This window comes from Rhinatrema bivittatum, chromosome 2, assembly GCF_901001135.1.
Source record: "Rhinatrema bivittatum chromosome 2, aRhiBiv1.1, whole genome shotgun sequence".
NCBI classification, from domain to species: Eukaryota; Metazoa; Chordata; class Amphibia; order Gymnophiona; family Rhinatrematidae; genus Rhinatrema; species Rhinatrema bivittatum.
The window spans coordinates 60907632-60927883 of record NC_042616.1 but is presented as its reverse complement, the minus strand read 5'-3'; the positions used below and the strand labels follow the sequence as shown (position 1 = coordinate 60927883).

Sequence of the window (20252 nt, the reverse complement as noted above, 5' to 3'; positions counted from 1 at the left end):
AAAATAAATCATTTCCCTCAGAGCCGGGAACAGCTTTTCTGCTCCTGGGGCAGATAAACAGAATTACAACCCCTCCCCCCCCCCCCCCTCTCTCTCTCTCTCTCTCTCTCTCTCGTGCCTGTGTCTACTCTGATTCAGCGCTTTCTCCTTTTGCAGCCAAGGCACAGTTGTCCTTATAGTGATGACAGCTTCAGCAAAACTCTCTCCCCTCCTACCTAGCATCCCATGCTTTCTCTTCCCTCACCCCGTGCCCAGCAATAACCTTCTTTTTCCCTCCCATCCTCTCACCATATCCTCCTCTCCTCCTACACTCTGTCCTGAATCTTTCTATTTCTCCTGGCCCTGCATCCCCCCTACTACTTGCCCTAGGTATCACTTTTTCTCCCTCCCCACTGCTTATCTTGTCACCCACTTTCACTCTCACTCACCCTCTACCCAGAAGCAGGAATCCCCTCTCCTCTACCACTCTACTGAGCAGCAGCAGCCTCCTCTCTCTTTCCCGCACCAATGTCCTGCACTGCAGCCCTCCATTCTTTGGCTTTTTTCTTTACCCCTGCCAAGCAACAGCCCTCCCCCTTCTCCCTCTTTCTGTCTGTCCTCCATCCTATATTCCTCAGGCTGCAATGCTGACATCTTTCTGCAGCAGCAGCAGCAATAGCTAAAGAAATATGAAATCAACCCAGGGCCAGTGAGCCAACCTGCAGGTGGTCAATGTCTCTAGTATGTGGCAGGCCGGGAGGCAGATGTTCAGGCAGGATGTAGAGGTGCTCTTCAACCTGGAAGCTGGTACTCCCCCGGGAGGAGCCCGTAGGAGCCCAACCGCTGGGACTTAGGCGGCTTCACCCTTGGAAGCCGAAGCCTCCCCGGGAGGAGCCCGTAGGGGCCCGGACGCTGGGACTTATGCGGGTTGTTGATCAGGACTGAGAACTGGAACCAGTCTAGGACAGTAGATAAGTACTGTAAGAGGGCTCGGGTTCTGGAACCAGACAGGAACTGTAGCAAGACTCGGGTACTGGAACCAGGCAGGAACTGTAGCAGGCAAGCAGGAACCAAGCAGGAACCAAGCAGGCATCGACCTCCACTACAAAGGGCCTGCTGGGATCCGAGTAACGAAGGCAGGTTTCTAACAAGAACCCTTCCTTAAGAGCGTCGAAGGCTTGGCAGGCAGGCACAGGCTAATCCACCACGTAGGCCACCTTTCGAGTGAGGGCAGTCAACGGGGCCACAATACAGGAGTAGTCAGGAATAAAGTGATGGTAGAAATTGGAAAAGCCGAGAAAACGTTGCAACGCTTTAAGGCCCTTCGGCCGGGGCCAATTCTTAATTGCCGCCACTTTTTCAGGATCCATTTGAAAGCCTGTTGCAGAGATTATGTAGCCCAGGAACGGCAGGGACGTCTTCTCGAAACAACATTTTTCCAGTTTCGCGTACAGACTGTGCTCCCTAAGTATTTGGAGCACTTGACGGACATACTGACGGTGTGAAGGCAGGTCCTGGGAGTAGACCAGCACATCGTCGAAGTAAACGATTACGCAAGTGTTCAGAACACCTCGTTCATAAGGTGCTGGAACACCGCCGGAGCATTACATAAGCCGAAAGGCATCACAAGATACTCGTAATGTTACAGTTTTGGCTGCAGTGCAACCGCCTCACCACCAGGGGTCCCTCTAGTGCTGGCTCTCCTGACAGGCCCAGGCCATCTCCCCTGTCCACTCTATGTTCTGGGTTGGCCCTTATAACCCTGCCTGACAGTTCCCTCGGTGCTTCGGCATCGAGCTCACCTGGGCTCCCTGCTCTAGCCTTGCGTGGCCTACGGGCCTTTCCTTGCCTTGCGCGGCCTTCGGGCCTTTCCTTTCCTTGCCCTGCGCGGCCTTCAGGCCTTTCCTTGCCCTGCGCGGCCTTCGGGCCTTTCCTTGCCCTGCGCGGCCTTCGGGCCTTTCCTTGCCCTGCGCGGCCTTCGGGCCTTCTTCCTCGCTTTTCTTACCTGGCCTACAGGCCTTCTGACCTGCCTGCTCTGCTTACGGTGTGTGGCCTACGGGCCTTCTGTGTATGTGTGGCCTACGGGCCTTCTGACCTGCCTGCTCTGCTTACGGTGTGTGGCCTACGGGCCTTCTGTGTGTGTGTGTGTGGCCTACGGGCCTTCTGTGTATGTGTGGCCTACGGGCCTTCTGACCTGCTTGCTCTGCTTACGGTGTGTGGCCTACGGGCCTTCTGACCTGCCTTGCCCTGACTACGGTGTGTGGCCTACGGGCCTTCCGTGTGTATGTGTGGCCTACGGGCCTTCTGACCTGCCTGCTCTGCTTTCGGTGTGTGGCCTACGGGCCTTCTGTGTGTGTGTGTGTGGCCTACGGGCCTTCTGACCTGCCTTGCCCTGCTTACGGTGTGTGGCCTACGGGTCTTCTGTGTGTGTGTGGCCTACGGGCCTTCTCTGCCTTGCCTTGCTTACTGTGTGTGGCCTACGGGCCTTCTGTGTGTGTGTGGCCTACGGGCCTTCTGACCTGCCTGCTCTGCTTACGGTGTGTGGCCTACGGGCCTTCTGTGTGTGTGTGTGTGTGTGGCCTACGGGCCTTCTGACCTGCCTTGCCCTGACTACGGTGTGTGGCCTACGGGCCTTCCGTGTGTATGTGTGGCCTACGGGCCTTCTGACCTGCCTGCTCTGCTTTCGGTGTGTGTGTGTGTGGCCTACGGGCCTTCTGACCTGCCTTGCCCTGCTTACGGTGTGTGGCCTACGGATCTTCTGTGTGTGTGTGGCCTATGGGCCTTCTCTGCCTTGCCTTGCTTACTGTGTGTGGCCTACGGGCCTTCTGTGTGTGTGTGGCCTACGGGCCTTCTGACCTGCCTTGCCCTGACCCAGCCTGAACCCAGACACTGCTACTTGCCGCCTGCCCTGACCCAGCCTAGACCCAGACACTGCTACTTGCCGCCTGCCCTGACCCAGCCTGAACCCAGACACTGCTACTTGCCGCCTGCCCTGACCCAGCCTGAACCGAGACACTGCTACTTGCTGCCTGCCCTGACCCAGCCTGGAACCAGACACTGTTTCTAGCCATTCCTGTCTCTCTCCACCTGGAGCCACCCTGCTGGGTGGTGTTCACGACTCCTGACCGGAGCCCAAGCGTAACAGTATGCCGAAGCCACCAAATTTCCAGGTGAAGAGATAGGTCTTGGTACTACGGGTGAGCCAATTCTTTCTTTTTCCTTCTACTCACATTATGCCTCAGCCTCCAAGTTTTTATGTCTGTGCTTGTTGCCAGACTTTGAATTATCCCAGTTACAAGAACTGTCTTGCCTGTCAACTCTCAGACCAAGAACACTGGGTATGCAGTGGTTGTCATAAGAGGAACGTCTCAGTCTATCAGGAATGTTTAAATCCTAAACCAGGGTGGTGGAAATGCTCCTGTCTTCCGTGTCTGTTACCACCAGGCAAACCCTGCCCCCGTTGTTCTGCTTTAGGATCAGCTGTTCCATTAGAAAAAACAATCAGCTCTCCTAACCGGTATTCTGCTTCTGGCTCCACTAAAACAGACATTTTAGCTGGCAGTTTGTGGATAGAAAAACCCAGGACTTACCTGGCCAAGAAGGCTTCTGTGACACCAGTGCAAGAGCCTCAGGAACAGGTTTCTCTCAAACGGAGAGAGTTGATTAACTCTAGCAGGGCTCTGCTTCCCACAGCTGCTGTTGAGACACTAACGAGCACATTCCCTAGACGTCCTAGAACTGTCTGTGCCTTCTCTAAACTGCTCCTCCAGAAACAAAATAAGGAGCCTCAGAGTTTGGCTCGAGGTATCAAGCCCACAGCAGTGCAACCTGTCTTCTATGTGCACTGCTTCTAACCTTGCTGCTCTGCCATCTGAGCCTGTTTCATCACCCCAAGAGGGGGCCGAGCCTGCTGCGTCGCCCCAAGAGGGGGCCGAGCCTGCTGCGTCACCCCAAGAGGGGGCCGAGCCTGCTGCATCGCCCCAAGAGGGGGCCAAGCCTGCTGCATCGCCCCAAGAGGGATCCAAGCCTGCTGCATCGCCCAAGAGGGGACCGAGCCTGCTACATCACCCCAAGAGGGGGCCGAGCCTGCTGCATCACCCCAAGAGGGGGCCAAGCCTGCTGCATCGCCCCGAGGAGGATCCAAGCCTGCTGCATCGCCCCAAGAGGGGGCCGAGCCTGCTGCGTCGCCCCAAGAGGGGGCCGAGCCTGCTGCATCGCCCCAAGAGGGATCCAAGCCTGCTGCATCGCCCCAAGAGGGGGCCAAGCCTGCTGCATCGCCCCAAGAGGGATCCAAGCCTGCTGCATCACCCCAAGAGGGGACCAAGCCTGCTTCATCGCCCCGAGAGGGGTCCGAACCTGCTACAACGCCCGGAGAGGTGTTCGAGCCTGCTTCATCGCCCCGAGAGGGGTCCGAACCTGCTACAACGCCCGGAGAGGGGTCCGAGCCTGCTTCATTGCCCCGAGAGGGGTCCGAACCTGCTACAACGCCCGGAGAGGTGTTCGAGCCTGCTTCATCGCCCCGAGAGGGGTCCGAACCTGCTACAACGCCCGGAGAGGTGTCCGAGCCTGCTTCATCGCCCCGAGAGGGGGCCGAGCCTGCTGCATCGCCCCGAGAAGGATCCGAGCCTGCTTCATCGCCCCAAGAGGGGTCCGAACCTGCTACAACGCCCGGAGAGGTGTTCCAGCCTGCTGTTTCATCCCGAGAGGGGCCCGAGCCTGCTGCACTACCCCTAGACGAGCCTGCTAAACCGGTCCTGCTGCCACCCCCGGAGGGGCTCAAACCGGTACCACTAACAGACTTTCTGACTCAGCCATCTGAGCCTGTTGAATTGCTCCAGCTGTTGCTGCCCTCGGAGGGGTCTGATTTCATTTTTGAGTACCCCCTGCTAAGATGGGACCCAGGAGGAGGGGGAGGCCTTGCGGAGGGGGTACTGTTACAGTTTTGGCTGCAGTGCAACCGCCTCACCACCAGGGGTCCCTCTAGTGCTGGCTCTCCTGACAGGCCCAGGCCATCTCCCCTGTCCACTCTATGTTCTGGGTTGGCCCTTATAACCCTGCCTGACAGTTCCCTCGGTGCTTCGGCATCGAGCTCACCTGGGCTCCCTGCTCTAGCCCTGCGCGACCTTCGGGCCTTTCCTTGCCCTGCGCGGCCTTCGGGCCTTCTTCCTCGCTTTTCTTACCTGGCCTACGGGCCTTCTGACCTGCCTGCTCTGCTTACGGTGTGTGGCCTACGGGCCTTCTGTGTATGTGTGGCCTACGGGCCTTCTGACCTGCCTGCTCTGCTTACGGTGTGTGGCCTACGGGCCTTCTGTGTGTGTGTGTGTGGCCTACGGGCCTTCTGACCTGCCTTGCCCTGACTACGGTGTGTGGCCTACGGGCCTTCCGTGTGTATGTGTGGCCTACGGGCCTTCTGACCTGCTTCTCTGCTTTCGGTGTGTGGCCTACGGGCCTTCTGTGTGTGTGTGTGTGTGGCCTACGGGCCTTCTGACCTGCCTTGCCCTGCTTACGGTGTGTGGCCTACGGGTCTTCTGTGTGTGTGTGGCCTACGGGCCTTCTCTGCCTTGCCTTGCTTACTGTGTGTGGCCTACGGGCCTTCTGTGTGTGTGTGGCCTACGGGCCTTCTGACCTGCCTTGCCCTGACCCAGCCTGAACCCAGACACTGCTACTTGCCGCCTGCCCTGACCCAGCCTAGACCCAGACACTGCTACTTGCCGCCTGCCCTGACCCAGCCTGAACCCAGACACTGCTACTTGCCGCCTGCCCTGACCCAGCCTGAACCCAGACACTGCTACTTGCTGCCTGCCCTGACCCAGCCTGGAACCAGACACTGTTTCTAGCCATTCCTGTCTCTCTCCACCTGGAGCCACCCTGCTGGGTGGTGTTCACGACTCCTGACCGGAGCCCAAGCGTAACACGTAATGCCCGTCTCTGGTATTAAAAGTGGTTTTCCACTCGTCTCAGGGACAAATTCTGACTAAGTTGTAAGTCCAACTTTGTGAAAATCTTCGCTCCCTGGAGCCTATCGAGGAACTCCGGGATTAACAGGAGCGGGTAACGGTCTCGCTTAGTAATGGAATTTAGGCCTCGATAGTCTATACACGGTCTCAGCAAGCCGTCCTTCTTGCTGACAAAGAAGAAGCCTGCCCCTGCAGGCGACTTGGACGGGCGAATGAACGCCTTGGCCAAATTCTCAGAAATATACTCGGACATGGCCCGGGTCTCGGGTAATGATAAGGGATACACCCTTCCTCGGGGGGGGGGGGGGGGGGCATAGTACCAGGTAACAGGTCTATAGCGCAGTCATACGGACGATGCTGCGGAAGGATCTCCGCCTTGGTCTTGGTCTTGGAAAATACGTCCGTAAAGTCCTCATCAGGTGCAGGAGGACCTAGGGCAGAGTGCATCAATGGAAGTGCGGGAGTCCTAGGCACTTTCATACAGTTAGCTAGGCAGAAAGGGCTCCACTTGACAATCTGTAGAATATCCCGCTGAATCGTGGGCGAGTGCTTCTGTAACCACAGCAACCCTAGCACCACGGGGTGGACAGCCTTATCCAACACTAGGAAGGCTTTCTCCTCCGAATGGATCGCCCCGGTGCGGACAGTAATGGGTGCCATGGACATCAGGACAGGTCCTGGAAGGAGCGTCCCCTGGATAGAGGTAATTAGTAACGGGACCTCCCGTCTATGCATAGGGATTTGCAACTGGGAGACTAAGTCCAGCAGGATGAAATTACCCCCGGCTCCAAAATCCAGAAATGCAATCGTCTCAATGGACCCTCCAGGGTATTCCAGGTTAACAGGCACAGCTTAGGAGGAGCTCCTCCCGACCTCCTAGGCTTTGGCATTTTCCGCACTCTCCTGACAGCGTGCCAAGAAGTGGCCCTTCTGACCATAATATAAACACAACTTCAATGAACGGCGACGTTGCCTCTCTTCAGCAGAGAGCGGGGCCCGTCCCAGCTGCATGGGTTCGCAGCTGGGAGCAACCGGACGAGAAGTCTTAAGAGAAGGCACAGGTCTCACCGGACCAACAGTCGAACTGTGGCGAGAGGAGCGCTGCTCCTTGGCCCGTTGTTGTAGGCGGCTGTCAATGCGGGCGGCCATCTCTATCAAGGCGTTGAGGTCCTCCAGCAGATCTCGAGCAGCAATCTCATCCTTTATGCGTCCAGAGAGACCCTCCAAGAAGATGGCCTTAAGACTACCATCCTGCCAACCTACTTCTTGCGCTAAAGTCCGGAACTCCATAGCATAATCTGCCAAGGAGCGAGTCCCTTGACGGAGTTGCAGCAGATCAGAGGTAGCTGAGGCTACTTGGGTGGGCTCATCAAAGACCTGTCGAAAGTTCGAGGTGAACTGCTGTAAGTTTGTTAGCGAGGAATCATTATTTTCCAAAAGGGGAGAAGCCCAGATTAAGGCTTTCCCATCAAGCAGGGTCAGGATATACGCCACTTTCACCGCATCCGAGGGGAACTGCTGGGGCAACAGAGAGAACTGTATAAAACATTGGTTCAGAAAGCCACGGCAGGTCCTTAAATCACCAGTGTAACGAGAGGGTGCCGGCAGCTGAGTCACTGAAGAGTCTTGACCCTCGGGTACTGGTTCTGGAGCAGACGAGGCCCTGGCATCCAATCGGGCCGATAACTCCCCTACCAAACTACTAAGGACCTCGAGGTACTGTTGTAGATACTGTATCTGCTGGGCCAACCCTGGCAGATCCAAGGGGACAGGCGCATCCACCGAGCCCATGGCCTTGCAATCTGTTATGGAGTCTCAGTTTCGTGCACCCTTAGGCCGACCTGCAGGAGACTGGGAAAGGTGGTCAATGTCTCTAGTATGTGGCAGGCCGGGAGGCAGATGTACAGGCAGGACATAAAGGTGCTCTTCACCCTGGAAGCCGAAGCCCCCCCCCAGGAGGAGCCCGTAGGGGCCCGGCCACTGGGACTTAGGCGGGTGGTTGATCAGGACTGAGAACTGGAACCAGACTAGGACAGTAGATAAGTACTGTAAGAGGGCTCGGGTGCTGGAACCAGGCAGGAACTGTAGAAAGACTTGGGAACTGGAACCAGGCAGGAACTGTAGCAGGCAAGCAGGAACCAAGCAGGTACTGTAGCAGGCAAGCAGGAACTAAGCAGGTATTGTAGCTGGCAAGTAGGAACGGAGGGAGTAGCAAGGCAGCTCACTCCGGGGCACGACGCAACAGGGAACCAGGAGGTAAGCCCGTTGCAAGGCAAATACTGAGTGTCCGCGGCCGGCTTATCAAGGCTGCGGCGTCTGACGTCAGGAACTGGGCGGAATCACCACTGGCGCCTAGAAAAGCGTCCAAGTGGCGCGCGCCTAGAAGCAGGGCGTCCATGGGAAGCTTTCCGGCGGCTAGGCCCCCGCGGAGGGCGCCACCGAACAGGGCGCAAACCAGGCCTCCAGAAGCGGGAGTAGGTCCAGAAACACGGAGGTAAGGGTCTGGTCGCGGCGCTCGCGGCCAGAACCACAACACAACAATTAAAACCAATAAAGATTAAAAAAAAAAGTCAATCTCCTGCACAGCCTCTCCTCAAAATGATGAACAGTGCCACTTTTTTTTAAATTCACTCAGCCACAAGAGCCAACTTTTTAAAAATGACTGGAAATGCTGAACTCAAATTACAGTGCCCCCAGCAAAAAAAGAAAAACAATAGAACTCAAAACGTGGCTTTTCTCACAGGCTTACTCCTAATATCCTCATTTCGACCTCTTAACTACCCTCTTCTTACCTTGTCATTGCCTCTCCCCCTTCATACCCCCTAGCCAACTCCCTATCCCCACATCCCTTCCTCCTACACTTCTTCCCTTCCCCCCCCCCCCCCCCCCCATAGTCCCAGCTTTCGGCCCCACCCCCCACTTCACTCCCATCTCTTCTCATTATTCCTTCTCCCGTATATATTATCTAGCATTTTTTATCTTGTATATACTATATAGCATTGTTTTTCTGTTAAATATCATATATATTTTCTGTTAAATATCATATATATTTTGCAATTCTCCTATACTATGCTACTCACTCAAATTTAAAGCATATATATATACCTTCTCGTTCCTTGTCAAACGCTCTGTTCATTGAACACCCACGTGATATCTTGGATGAACGTCGGTATATAAAAACCATTAAATAAAAAAAAAAAAATAGAACACAGTGGGTTGCGATTTGAGACTGATCAGCCAGTATTTAAATGTTCAGAGAGAGGAGCAGGTAATAAGGACATGGGGAAGACTCATGTAGCCAAGTAAAAAAAAAAAAAAAGAGGGAAGATGAAGTCCCAGTCATTCTTCTCCCCAACCACAGCTTATCTCCACCAGTCTCCTCCCTCCTGCTCCACTCCCCCGCCCCAACAGCCCATCCACACCACAGTCTCTTCCCCCACCATTCTTCTTCAACTGTATTTCCTCCTCGCCCCAATTCCCACCCCCCCCCCCCCCCCAACTCCATCTGCCCTCTTAATTCTCCCCTTCTTGCCCAGGCACACTGGAGCCCCATCTCCAGAGCACATAAAGTATTGAGAGGGTCTGTCTCAATGTCAAGACAGGGTCTCTAATTTATCTGGTGGGTTCAAAAGTTTGGGTCATGCAGATGGTGAGGTTGATCCTATTACAAGCAGTGCCGGTTGCATGTCCATTCTCTGGCTGGGAAGAGAGGAGTTCACCGAGCCTTCCCCTCCATGACCCTTGCCCTCTTCCATGTCCTCTACTAGTGCTGGTTCACACAATCTCTTAACGGGACAAAGTCACTCTACTCACCGAGTGGTCAACTACTTTCAAACTACATTTTTTCTGGGTTCTTCCAGTCAGCAAAATTATATACAGTTCAGAAGAGAGTAAGATTCCAGTGCTGAATAATCAGGGTTCATGGGATACACAGTCAGATTAAAAACAAACAACAACAATATATCGAGTTCCCCAAAGATTAGAATGCCAGTCGCCCAGTATTCACTTGAACTGGCTCTCTCCTCCAACAACCTTGCAGATCACTTTTTCTAGGACTGGAGAGAGATTACATCTCTCTATACTTTTGACCCCTAAAGTTTCCCCATTCTTCAGGTACCCCACTTTCCTCACGCAATCCTCCCATCACAAAGGGACTGGACATTGTCACTCTCAAATTCCTCTTCCTGTTAAACACCAACTCACCATGGGGGGGCATTAGGTTTGTATCCCTTACTCTTGTGGCCTCTCTCCCTCGCTATACTGCATCCTGCTGCTCCCACCTCGGTGGGATCTTTCACACCCCTCAACTGTCTTCCCGATTCCATCCTTCCAGCGGCACGAAGGACTCTCCAGTCTCCTTCACTCTCTGGAACTCACTGGGGCCCTCTTTATCTTGGATCACCCCGTCTCGTTTCAGCCTTTCCCTCCTTGGCTCCTCACACATTTCCTCAGAGGGAGGAAATTCTTCCCTCCATGCCACAGCCCCAGGCCTTTTCCCTTGAGGAGAAAGCCCCTGCAGCGTTCTCCCCATACGGTTTGGGTCCGTGGGCCTCACCAGCCCATAGGCTGGAGACCCGAGGCTTTCTACATGCTGAAGGTCTCCGTCATTACCAACTCCAACCTAGAAAGGGCAAACTCCCACCAAATAGCCCGGGATTTAAAGCTTCCCAGGACACATCTCCCACCAATCACATCAGCCACCACTCTCAAACCTTAAAATATCACATTGATCTGCCCCATATTAAATGGCATCCAGTGGACATTCAGATGTATCACAGAATCAAACATTTACAACATTTCAGATAAAACTCTGAACCATGAGAATCCCAGGATTTCCCCCACCCAGAATATTTTTTGTGGGATAGAAACTTTACGTGGAGGGGGCTCCCCTACACATACTTTAATACCTTTCTTCCAACTCCACTCCCTGCATCCCCTTAGCCTGCTCTGCTCCCCATTTCCCATTGACATGTCCTCTGTTCCCCTCATCTCACCTTAGCCAGTTACCCTCCTCTTCAGGATTGATTATCCATGGCGTCACTGATTCCCAATGCTCATCAGCATACTGGGCTTCACTTCATTGACAGACTCAGCTCACCTTTCAATTTGCAATTCCCCTCCTCCTCCGGCTTAGATCACTTCCCTGCTCTGCCCTTCCTGAGCCCAGATACTTTTTCTGGAGCTTCTCCCGCTCCCCCATCCCCCGCAGCATTTCTCTGGCCAGGAATCTGTCCCTTGCCTGCGGAGTCCACATAAGACATTCCTGAACCCTAGCAGATCGGCAGTCAGTATGCCCCCAGCATGTGGTACTGCCTGTGCTGTTTGGAAACCCCAGATATAACTGGGATGTATTTTTGTGAACAAGGGGAAACAATGTTCACCTAAATTCTCCCTCAGTTCCAAGCCCTGACCGAAGCTCCTCACAATACTGGAGCTCACCATTTTTAAGAGACATTTTGAGCCTATGATATTGCATGTACCACAACCTCCTCTCCCCTTCCCCATCCTGTCAGTAAAATACATTCTTTTCTATGGTGATTACAGGGCTGGAAGAAAAGGGCAAATATCACCTGCTCCCCCGCCCGCCCAGCTAGCACAGAAAATCTTCACTTAACTTTGAATAAACAAAGTGTCTGTAGTTTGAATCAAATCTTGTTTCTGCTTGCACTTTGCTTAGTTTCTTTTCTGCTTCTTCATTACTTATTATTTTTCCTGCATGTGTGTATCTCTTTCTATCCACCAGTTCTCTCGCCTCAGCTCATTATCTTCTCTCACCTCATCTTAGTCTTCCCCTCCTGCTACTTCCAGCTCCCTTCCCATAACTCTTCTCTTGGTTTACCTTGCCTATCAGCTCCCTCCTCTCTACCCACACAGCTCCTTTCCCACTCATCTTCATTTCTCTCTTCCTCTTAAGTTCCCTTCACTTAACCACTCACCCCTGCTCCTCTTTTTATCACATCCATGTCCTCTTTCCCAGCTTGTATCCTATTTACCCTTCTCAAAACCCATGTCCCCTCCAGGTCTCCTCTTCTCCCCCTTACAGTTTTGTCTCCTTTTACTTTTTTCAGTTCCTCTCCCTGACTCTCACAGCAGTATTCTCTCTCTCAGTCAAAATACCTTTTTAAACCATCTTCCCACAGTTCTCTCAACCTCTCTCACCTTCCTTATAGCTCCTCTGTCCCTCTTTACCTTTCCATTAGAATTGCACCTTAGGAAGACTGTCTTATACTGCTGCTGCTTTCTGGTTCCCCTTCTGTCCATTGTTCAGACATTATATATCCAGTCAATAGGTGGGGGGAGGGGGAGGAGGCAGGAGCAGCATCAGAGGACACACAGGCATTTCCTGCCTGTCCTGCAGAGGTTTGCAGAAGCAAGGAGACAGAAGCACTTCCTTACTGCCCCCTCCCAGACAGCCCTAGAGCATAGAGCTCCCAAATTCCAATCTACATGAGTGCAGAAGACAACAGTGGCGGTGTTGAAGCACTTACAGTATCCACAGAGCTGGTGCTTATGTACTCAGCCTACCTGAATATCTATTTAACATATCCTTATTTCTGTTATCGGATTTAGTGACTTGACCATTTGGACAGTATAGAGGAAGCCTGAACACACATGATCAGGAAAGACAACATGACGATCTCCTGGGTACAAGTGATGATAAAAAATTAGTATGTGAAGCTAAAGAATCAAGGGAAACAGAAGCCAGAGGAATTTGATGATTATTCATGCAGACTTTATCCTAACCTGTCAGTCCTGTTACACACCCAATGCCCTGTTCATTGCACAAGAAGCCAGAGAGCACTATGTCCAGGAAGTCATCACCCATATTCTTTCACACTCCCTGAATCAATTTTAGGTTATCATACACAGAAATAAAAGGTTAACAACCTTTTTATTGGACCAACTATGCATTTATTAACTAGCTTTTGAAAACTGACACTCACTTCCTCAGATCCATATAGAATGAGCAAAAGATGACCTTGAAAGAAAATACAAGTGAAACATAAAATGCATTCCAGGAAAGTGTGAAGGGGGATTCGTGCTACAGTAATCACTATCGGGTTAAAACAAGTTGGTCCCATGTGCTTGAGAGGCTACCTTTCTAACCATCACTCTCTGTCCTCTCATCCCATCTTACCTCACCCCTGCAGCAGCTGCCACCCTTAATATTTCCTCCTCCACCACTTTGCAATCTTCATCCCTGGATTCAGTTACTTCTCACTCTCTGCCATCGCTGTGCAGCCCTCTTCTCGCCTGTATCTTTGTGCGCTGCCATCTCTTTATAATCTTCCAACTAGCTTGCACCTCCCATCTCTCCATTGCATCCTGCTCTATTTTCACTTCCCTCATCTCTACTTGCATTTTCCTCCCACACCTGACCCTAACCTACCCCCTCCATCTGCTTCTGCATTGTTCCCTCTCACCTCTCCCTCTATCATTTCCTGCTCCTCTCATCTTTCCCCTCTCTCCCACCATCAGCCAACCTCTTGCTAGGGTGTAGCCGTCTGTCGCAGGTCAGCTCTGCCTAGCACTGATCCGCCCCTCTGCCCTGGAATCAGGAGCCTCCCAGCCCGGCTTCGCTGCCTCTTACCTTCAGGGTGACATCGCAGAGCTTTCCCTGCCGCCGGATCTCCTCCATCACTCCGTAGCCACGGCTGGGCAGGTCCCCCACCGTAAAATGCACCAGATCCTCCAGCTCTTCCAGTTCGTCCACCATCTTCGGTGGCACCGGCAGCAGCGAGAGGGGGGGAAAAGTCGGGGGGTAGGAAAGGAAGAGCGGAGAAAGGGGGGGGAAAAGCCGGCGCCGCGGCAACACGGGTAGAAGCGACGCCTTCTCAAAAGAGGCGGCCCACGCCAGCCCCTGTAGCTCCTCCTGCAGGTGGGGCACTCGGGATCTCGTCTCTTTCCCGTTCCCCACCCCAGGGAACAGTTTCCAGCACTTTTAAGGATTTTAATGTCTGGTAGCAAAGTAACAGTTGCTGATCATTAAAAGGTGGATGTTCTTATGTGCGTGTTTCCTTTTCTTTTTCTTCGAAAGAAAGCCATGCTGCTGACCTAGGTTTGTATGAAATTCTGTACAGCCCATCGCTTCCTGGTAGAGCCTAGGGAGGGGGGGGGGGAGGGGAGAATAAGATGACTTCCAGTTCTAGGCGGAAGCGGCTATCGCCGTGGCAACCGTATACACAGGGAGGATGCTGGCGAGGGACGGGCTGTAAAGTGGGCTGTGAGAACGGTCGCCACACGGGCTCCCTGCCCTTCCCCCCCGACCCCTTCTCAGTAAATCGTCCGGGTAATCCCCGGGCTCTCCACAGTCCCCCTGGAGGAGCGAGGGCTGCAGGAGCGGGGTCGGTAAGGATCGATGACCCTCACCCCTTGGGAAGGTCCGGAGGCGAAGCGCTGAGTGGTTGTGATCGGCACCTAAGGCTCCAGATTGCCCGTAGATGACTTTTCCCGGGAGTGAGTAAGAAATGGCGCTGCGGCATCTCTGGTGGGGAGGGAATCAGCGTCCTCTTAGGGGCTCTCACTTTTTGTTTTCAGAAAATAATTTTAGGAGGGGAGCCCCATTTGGCACTAAAAATAGTATTGATTTTTAGGGCAGTACCGAACGTAAAATGGTGATAAATATTTGAGTAAAATAAATCATTTCCCTCAGAGCCGGGAACAGCTTTTCTGCTCCCAGGGCAGATATACAGAATTACAACCCCTCCCCCCCCCCCACCCCTCTCTCTCTCTCTTACCTGTGTCTACTCTGATTCAGCACTTTCTCCTTTTGCAGCCAAGGCACAGTTGTCCTTATAGTGATGACAGCTTCAGCAAAACTCTTTCCTCTCCAACCTAGCATCCCATGCTTTCTCTTCCCTCACCCCGTGCCCAGCAATAACCTTCTTTTTCCCTCCCATCCTCCCACCATATCCTCCTCTCCTCCTACACTCTGTGTCCTGAATCTTTCTATTTCTCCTGGCCCTGCATCCCCCCTACTACTTGCCCTAGGTATCACTTTTTCTCCCTCACCACTGCTTATCTTGTCACCCACTTTCACTCTCACTCACCCTCTACCCAGAAGCAGGAATCCCCTCTCCTCTACCACTCTACTTAGCAGCAGCAGCAGCCTCCTCTCTCTTCCCCGCACCAATGTACTGCACTGCAGCCATCCATTCTTTGGCTTTTTTCTTTACCCCTGCCAAGCAACAGCCCTCCCCCTTCTCCCTCTTTCTGTCTGTCCTCAATCCTGTATTCCTTAGGCTGCAATGCTGAGATCTTTCTGCAGTAGCAGCAGCAATAGCTAAAGAAATATGAAATCAACCCAGGGCCAGTGAGCCAACCTGCAGGAGACTGGGAAAGGTGGTCAATATCTCTAGTATGTGGCAGGCCGGGAGGCAGATGTTCAGGCAGGACGTAGAGGTGCTCTTCAACCTGGAAGCTGGTACTCCCCTGGGAGGAGCCTGTAGGAGCCCAACCGCTGGGACTTAGGCGGCTTCACCCTTGGAAGCCGAAGCCCCCCCCCCCGGGAGGAGCCCGTAGGGGCCCGGCCGCTGGGACTTATGCGGGTTGTTGATCAGGACTGAGAACTGGAACCAGTCTAGGACAGTAGATAAGTACTCTAAGAGGGCTCGGATACTGGAACCAGGCAGGAACTGTAGCAAGACTCGGGTACTGGAACCAGGCAGGAACCAAGCAGGTACTGTAGCTGGCTAGCAGGAATGGAGGGAGTAGCAAGGCAACTCACTCCGGGGCACGACGCAACAGGGAATCAGGAGGTAAGCCCGTTGCAAGGGAAAGACTGAGTGTCCGTGGCCGGCTTATCAAGGCCGAGGCGTCTGACGTCAGGAACTGGGCAGAGTCACCACTGGCGGGAAACGGCCTAGAACAGTGTCTAAGTGGCGTGCACGTGCGCCTAGAAGCAGGGCGTCCATGGGAAGCTTTCCGGCGGCGCAGGCCCCGCAGGAGCGCCGCCAAACAGGGCGCAAACCAGGCCTCCAGAAGCGGGAGTAGGTCCTGAAGCACGGAGGTAAGGGTCTGGTCGCGGCACTCGCAGCCAGAACCGCAACAGTACCTCCCCTCTTACGCCCCTTCTTAGCTGGTCCGGGTTCACTTGGGTGGTTCAGATGGAACTGCCGTAATAAGTCCTTGTCGAGAATGTTACGGGCCGGTTCCCAAGAATTATTCTCGGGTCCGCAACCCTCCCAGGCAAGCAAGTACTCCCAGCAGCGTTGATGGAACCAGACATCGAAGACCTCACGTACTTGATACGTAACCTCATCCGGTACTGAAGGGTCCAATGGTTCAGGAGCCCGGGAGTGGTATCTGGATAAAACAAGAGACTTCAGCAATGACACATGGAACACGTCATGTATACGCATGGAGGAGGGTAGGCGTAATCGGTATGAGATTGCTCCCACTCGTTCGGCGACTCGAAAAGGCCCACAGAATCTCGGAGCTAGTTTTCGAGATGAAATACGTAGCTGTAGATTTTTTGTACTAAGCCAGACGTGGTCTCCTAGGAGGAAGATGGGTGCTGGCTGACGATGCCTATCCGCCCATTTCTTGGCAGACTGGGTGGCTTTACGGATCTTTCCCTGGATAGACGTCCATAAGGAAAGAAGCTGGTGGGCTGAAAGTTGCACTGCCGGGAGTGCACTAGGTTCAGGCAAAGGCAAGGGCGGGTGAAGTTGCTTTCCATAGACGACAAGGAAAGGCGAACTTCCAGTAGCAGCATGCATGTCATTATTATATGAGAACTCCGCCCATGGGAGTAGCTTGGCCCAATTATCTTGTCGTTCATTCTCGAACGAATGGAGAAAAGTCTTCAAGGTTCGGTTAGTCCGTTCCGTTTGCCCATTACTCTGGGGATGGAACGCAGATGAAAGACTAAGTTGCACATTGAAGCGTTTGCAAAGTGCTTTCCAATCTCGAGCAGTAAACTGTGGTCCTCGATCGGAGACTATATCCTGCGGGAGACCGTGAAGTCTAAAGATATGCTGAGCGAAGAGGTTAGCTAGGTCAGGTGCAGAAGGCAACTTTGGCAGGGGGACAAAGTGCACCATCTTGGAGAATCGGTCTACAGTCACCCAAATGATCGAATTACCTCCTGAGATGGGAAGATCCACGATGAAGTCGGTGGAGATGTGGATCCAAGGCTCCATCAGGATGGGCAAAGGTTGCAAGAGGCCCCTGGGCCTTCCGATGAGCGGCTTTTGAACGGCGCAGGTAGGGCAAGAGCCCACAAAAGCTTGGATGTCCTGTCTCACCATCGGCCACCAGTAGAATCGGTTCAACAAGTATAAGGTCCCTTTACAGCCAGCATGGCCCCCAGTGAAGGAGTCATGGGCCCAAGTGAGAACTGCTCTCCGGGAGCGACGTGGAACGACGTTCTTCCCTTAGGAGGACACCAAGGTTGCTGCTAGGCTCACTTTCGCAGGATCCAAAATATACTGAGGGGTGTCAGGAGTCTCTTCGACCTCAGAGGAGTGCGAGAGCACGTCAGCTCGAACATTCTTAGAGCTGGGTCAATAGCGTAAGGTAAAGTCGAACCGATCAAAAAACAGCGACCACCGGGCTTGCCTTGGGTTGAGGCGTTGGGCTTGCTTCAGGAACGCTAAGTTTTTGTGGTCGTTGTAAATCGTAACCAGATGGTTGGCTCCCTCCAATCACTGTCTCCATTCCTCCAGGGCAAGTTTCAGGGCTAGGAACTCTTTATGACCAACACAATAGTTGCTCTCTGCCGGGGAGAATTTCTTCGAGAAATAAGAACGCTTCCTTAAGGGCATCGAAGGCTTGGCAGGTGGGAACAGGCTAATCCACCACGTAGGCCACCTTTCGAGTGAGGGCAGTCAACGGGGCCACAATACAGGAGTAGTCAGGAATAAAGTGATGGTAGAAATTGGAAAAGCCGAGAAAACGTTGCAACGCTTTAAGGCCCTTCGGCCGGGGCCAATTCTTAATTGCCGCCACTTTTTCAGGATCCATTTGAAAGCCTGTTGCAGAGATTATGTAGCCCAGGAACGGCAGGGACGTCTTCTCGAAACAACATTTTTCCAGTTTCGCGTACAGACTGTGCTCCCTAAGTATTTGGAGCACTTGACGGACATACTGACGGTGTGAAGGCAGGTCCAGGGAATAGACCAGCACATCGTCGAAGTAAACGATTACGCAAGTGTTCAGAACACCTCGTTCATAAGGTGCTGGAACACCGCCGGAGCATTACATAAGCCGAAAGGCATCACAAGATACTCGTAATGCCCGTCTCTGGTATTAAAAGCGGTTTTCCACTCGTCTCCAGGACGAGTTCTGACTAAGTTGTAAGCACCTCGTAAGTCCAACTTTGTGAAAATCTTCGCTCTCTGGAGCCTATCGAGGAACTCCGGGATTAACAGGAGCGGGTAACGGTCTCGCTTAGTAATGGAATTTAGGCCTCGATAGTCTATACACGGTCTCAGCGAGCCGTCCTTCTTGCTGACAAAGAAGAAGCCTGCCCCTGCAGGCGACTTGGACGGGCGAATGAACCCCTTGGCCAAATTCTTAGAAATATACTCGGACAGGGCCCGGGTCTCGGGTAATGATAAGGGATACACCCTTCCTCGGGGGGGCATAGTACCAGGTAACAGGTCTATAGCGCAGTCATACGGACGATGCTGCGGAAGGATCTCCGCCTTGGTCTTGGTCTTGGAAAATACATCCGTAAAGACCTCATAAGGTGCAGGAGGACCTAGGGCAGAGTGCATCAATGGAAGTGCAGGAGTCCTAGGCACTTTCATATAGTTAGCTAGGCAGAAAGGGCTCCACTTGACAATCTGTAGAGTATCCCACTGAATCGTGGATGAGTGCTTCTGTAACCACAGCAACCCTAGCACCACGGGGTGGACAGCCTTATCCAACACTAGGAAGGCTTTCTCCTCTGAATGGATCGCCCCGGTGCGGACAGTAATGGGTGCCATGGACATCAGGACAGGTCCTGGAAGGAGCGTCCCCTGGACAGAGGTAATTAGTAATGGGACATCCCGTCTATGCGTAGGGATTTGCAACTGGGAGACTAAGTCCTGCAGGATGAAATTACCCCTGGCTCCAAAATCCAGGAACGCAATCGTCTCAATGGACCCTCCAGGGTATTCCAGGTTAACAGGCATGGTACATTGAGGAGCTGTAGCACAGCCTAGGAGGAGCTCCTCCCGACCTCCTAGGCTTTGGCGTTTTCTGCACGCTCCTGGCAGCGTGCCAAGAAGTAGCCCTTCTGACCATAATATAAACACAACTTCAACGAACGGCGACGTTGCCTCTCTTCAGCAGAGATCGGGGCCCGTCCCAGCTGCATGGGTTCGCAGCTGGGAGCATCCAGATGAGAAGTCTTAAGAGAAGGCACAGGTCTCACGGACTGCATCGCCGCAGGGAAAGAGAGGGGGGGGAGGCTCTACAGGAGGCTCACGCCTAAAATGAGCGCCTTCAGAGGTTGGGATTTCTTATCAACTACGAGAAGTCTCACCTGCAACCTACTCAACTACTTCAATTCATAGGTGCACTCATAAATATGGTGGAACAGAGAGCGTACCTTCCCCCGGACAGAATGCAGACTCTGACATCATTGGCTCTCAGCCTTCTCCACAAAAACCAGGCATCAGCACGCCAGGTTCTCCAACTTTTGGGACATATGGCGGCAGCAATCTACGTGGTTCCCCACACCAGACTTCACATGCGCCGCTTACAATGGGGCTTGAAAACTCAGTGGTTTCAATTCCTACAACCACTCAACTGCAGGATTCAAATTACAAACGCAATGAAGAAGGACATTCCTTTCCTCGGGGGCCCCATTCCGCTTACCTCCTCATCGGTTCACTCTGACCACAGATGCCTCCCCCAGATGGGGGAGCTCATCTGGGCAACCTGAATACTCAGGGTCTGTGGACTTCTCAAGAATCTTCATACCAAATCAATCTATTAGAGTTGCGTGCCATTTGGATGGCACTTCAGACGTTCTCTGCACAAATATGGGGATCAAGCCTCATGCTATATACCGACAACCAGGTAGCCATGTTTTACATAAACAAAGAAGGAGGGTCTGGTTCCTGGACACTGTGTCAAGAAGCAACTCGAATTCTCCATTGGACGGTCAAGACCCAAGTATCCATTCAAGCGACTTATCTTCCAGGTCTGTCAATGTAACAGCAGACCATCTAAGTCGGATATTTCATCCACACGAATGGACTTTAAATCCAAGGGTGGCGGAAAACATCTTCCAACAGTGGGGTTTTCCCACAATAGATCTCTTTGCTACAGAAGCCAACAGACAAGTCCAGACATTTTGCTCAATTTATCCCAGCAACC

At 53.1% G+C, this 20252-nt stretch overlaps 1 protein-coding gene across 5 annotated transcripts in view; it reads left to right on the top strand.

The window, feature by feature from the left end:
- Window positions 1-20252, top strand: part of KIF9 (kinesin family member 9) — a 252053-nt gene that overhangs the window by 444 nt on the left and 231357 nt on the right. The window contains exon 1 of one of the 5 annotated variants that reach the window (XM_029588251.1): window positions 14126-14393. The exons of 2 other annotated variants lie outside the window; for them this stretch is intronic. In XM_029588251.1, coding sequence (XP_029444111.1) covers window positions 14378-14393 — 16 coding nt within the window. In that variant the 5' untranslated portion in view covers window positions 14126-14377. Of the gene's footprint in view, window positions 1-14125; window positions 14398-20252 lie in introns of those variants that run through there. 2 more of the 5 variants (XM_029588253.1, XM_029588255.1) reach the window with 2 other exon arrangements.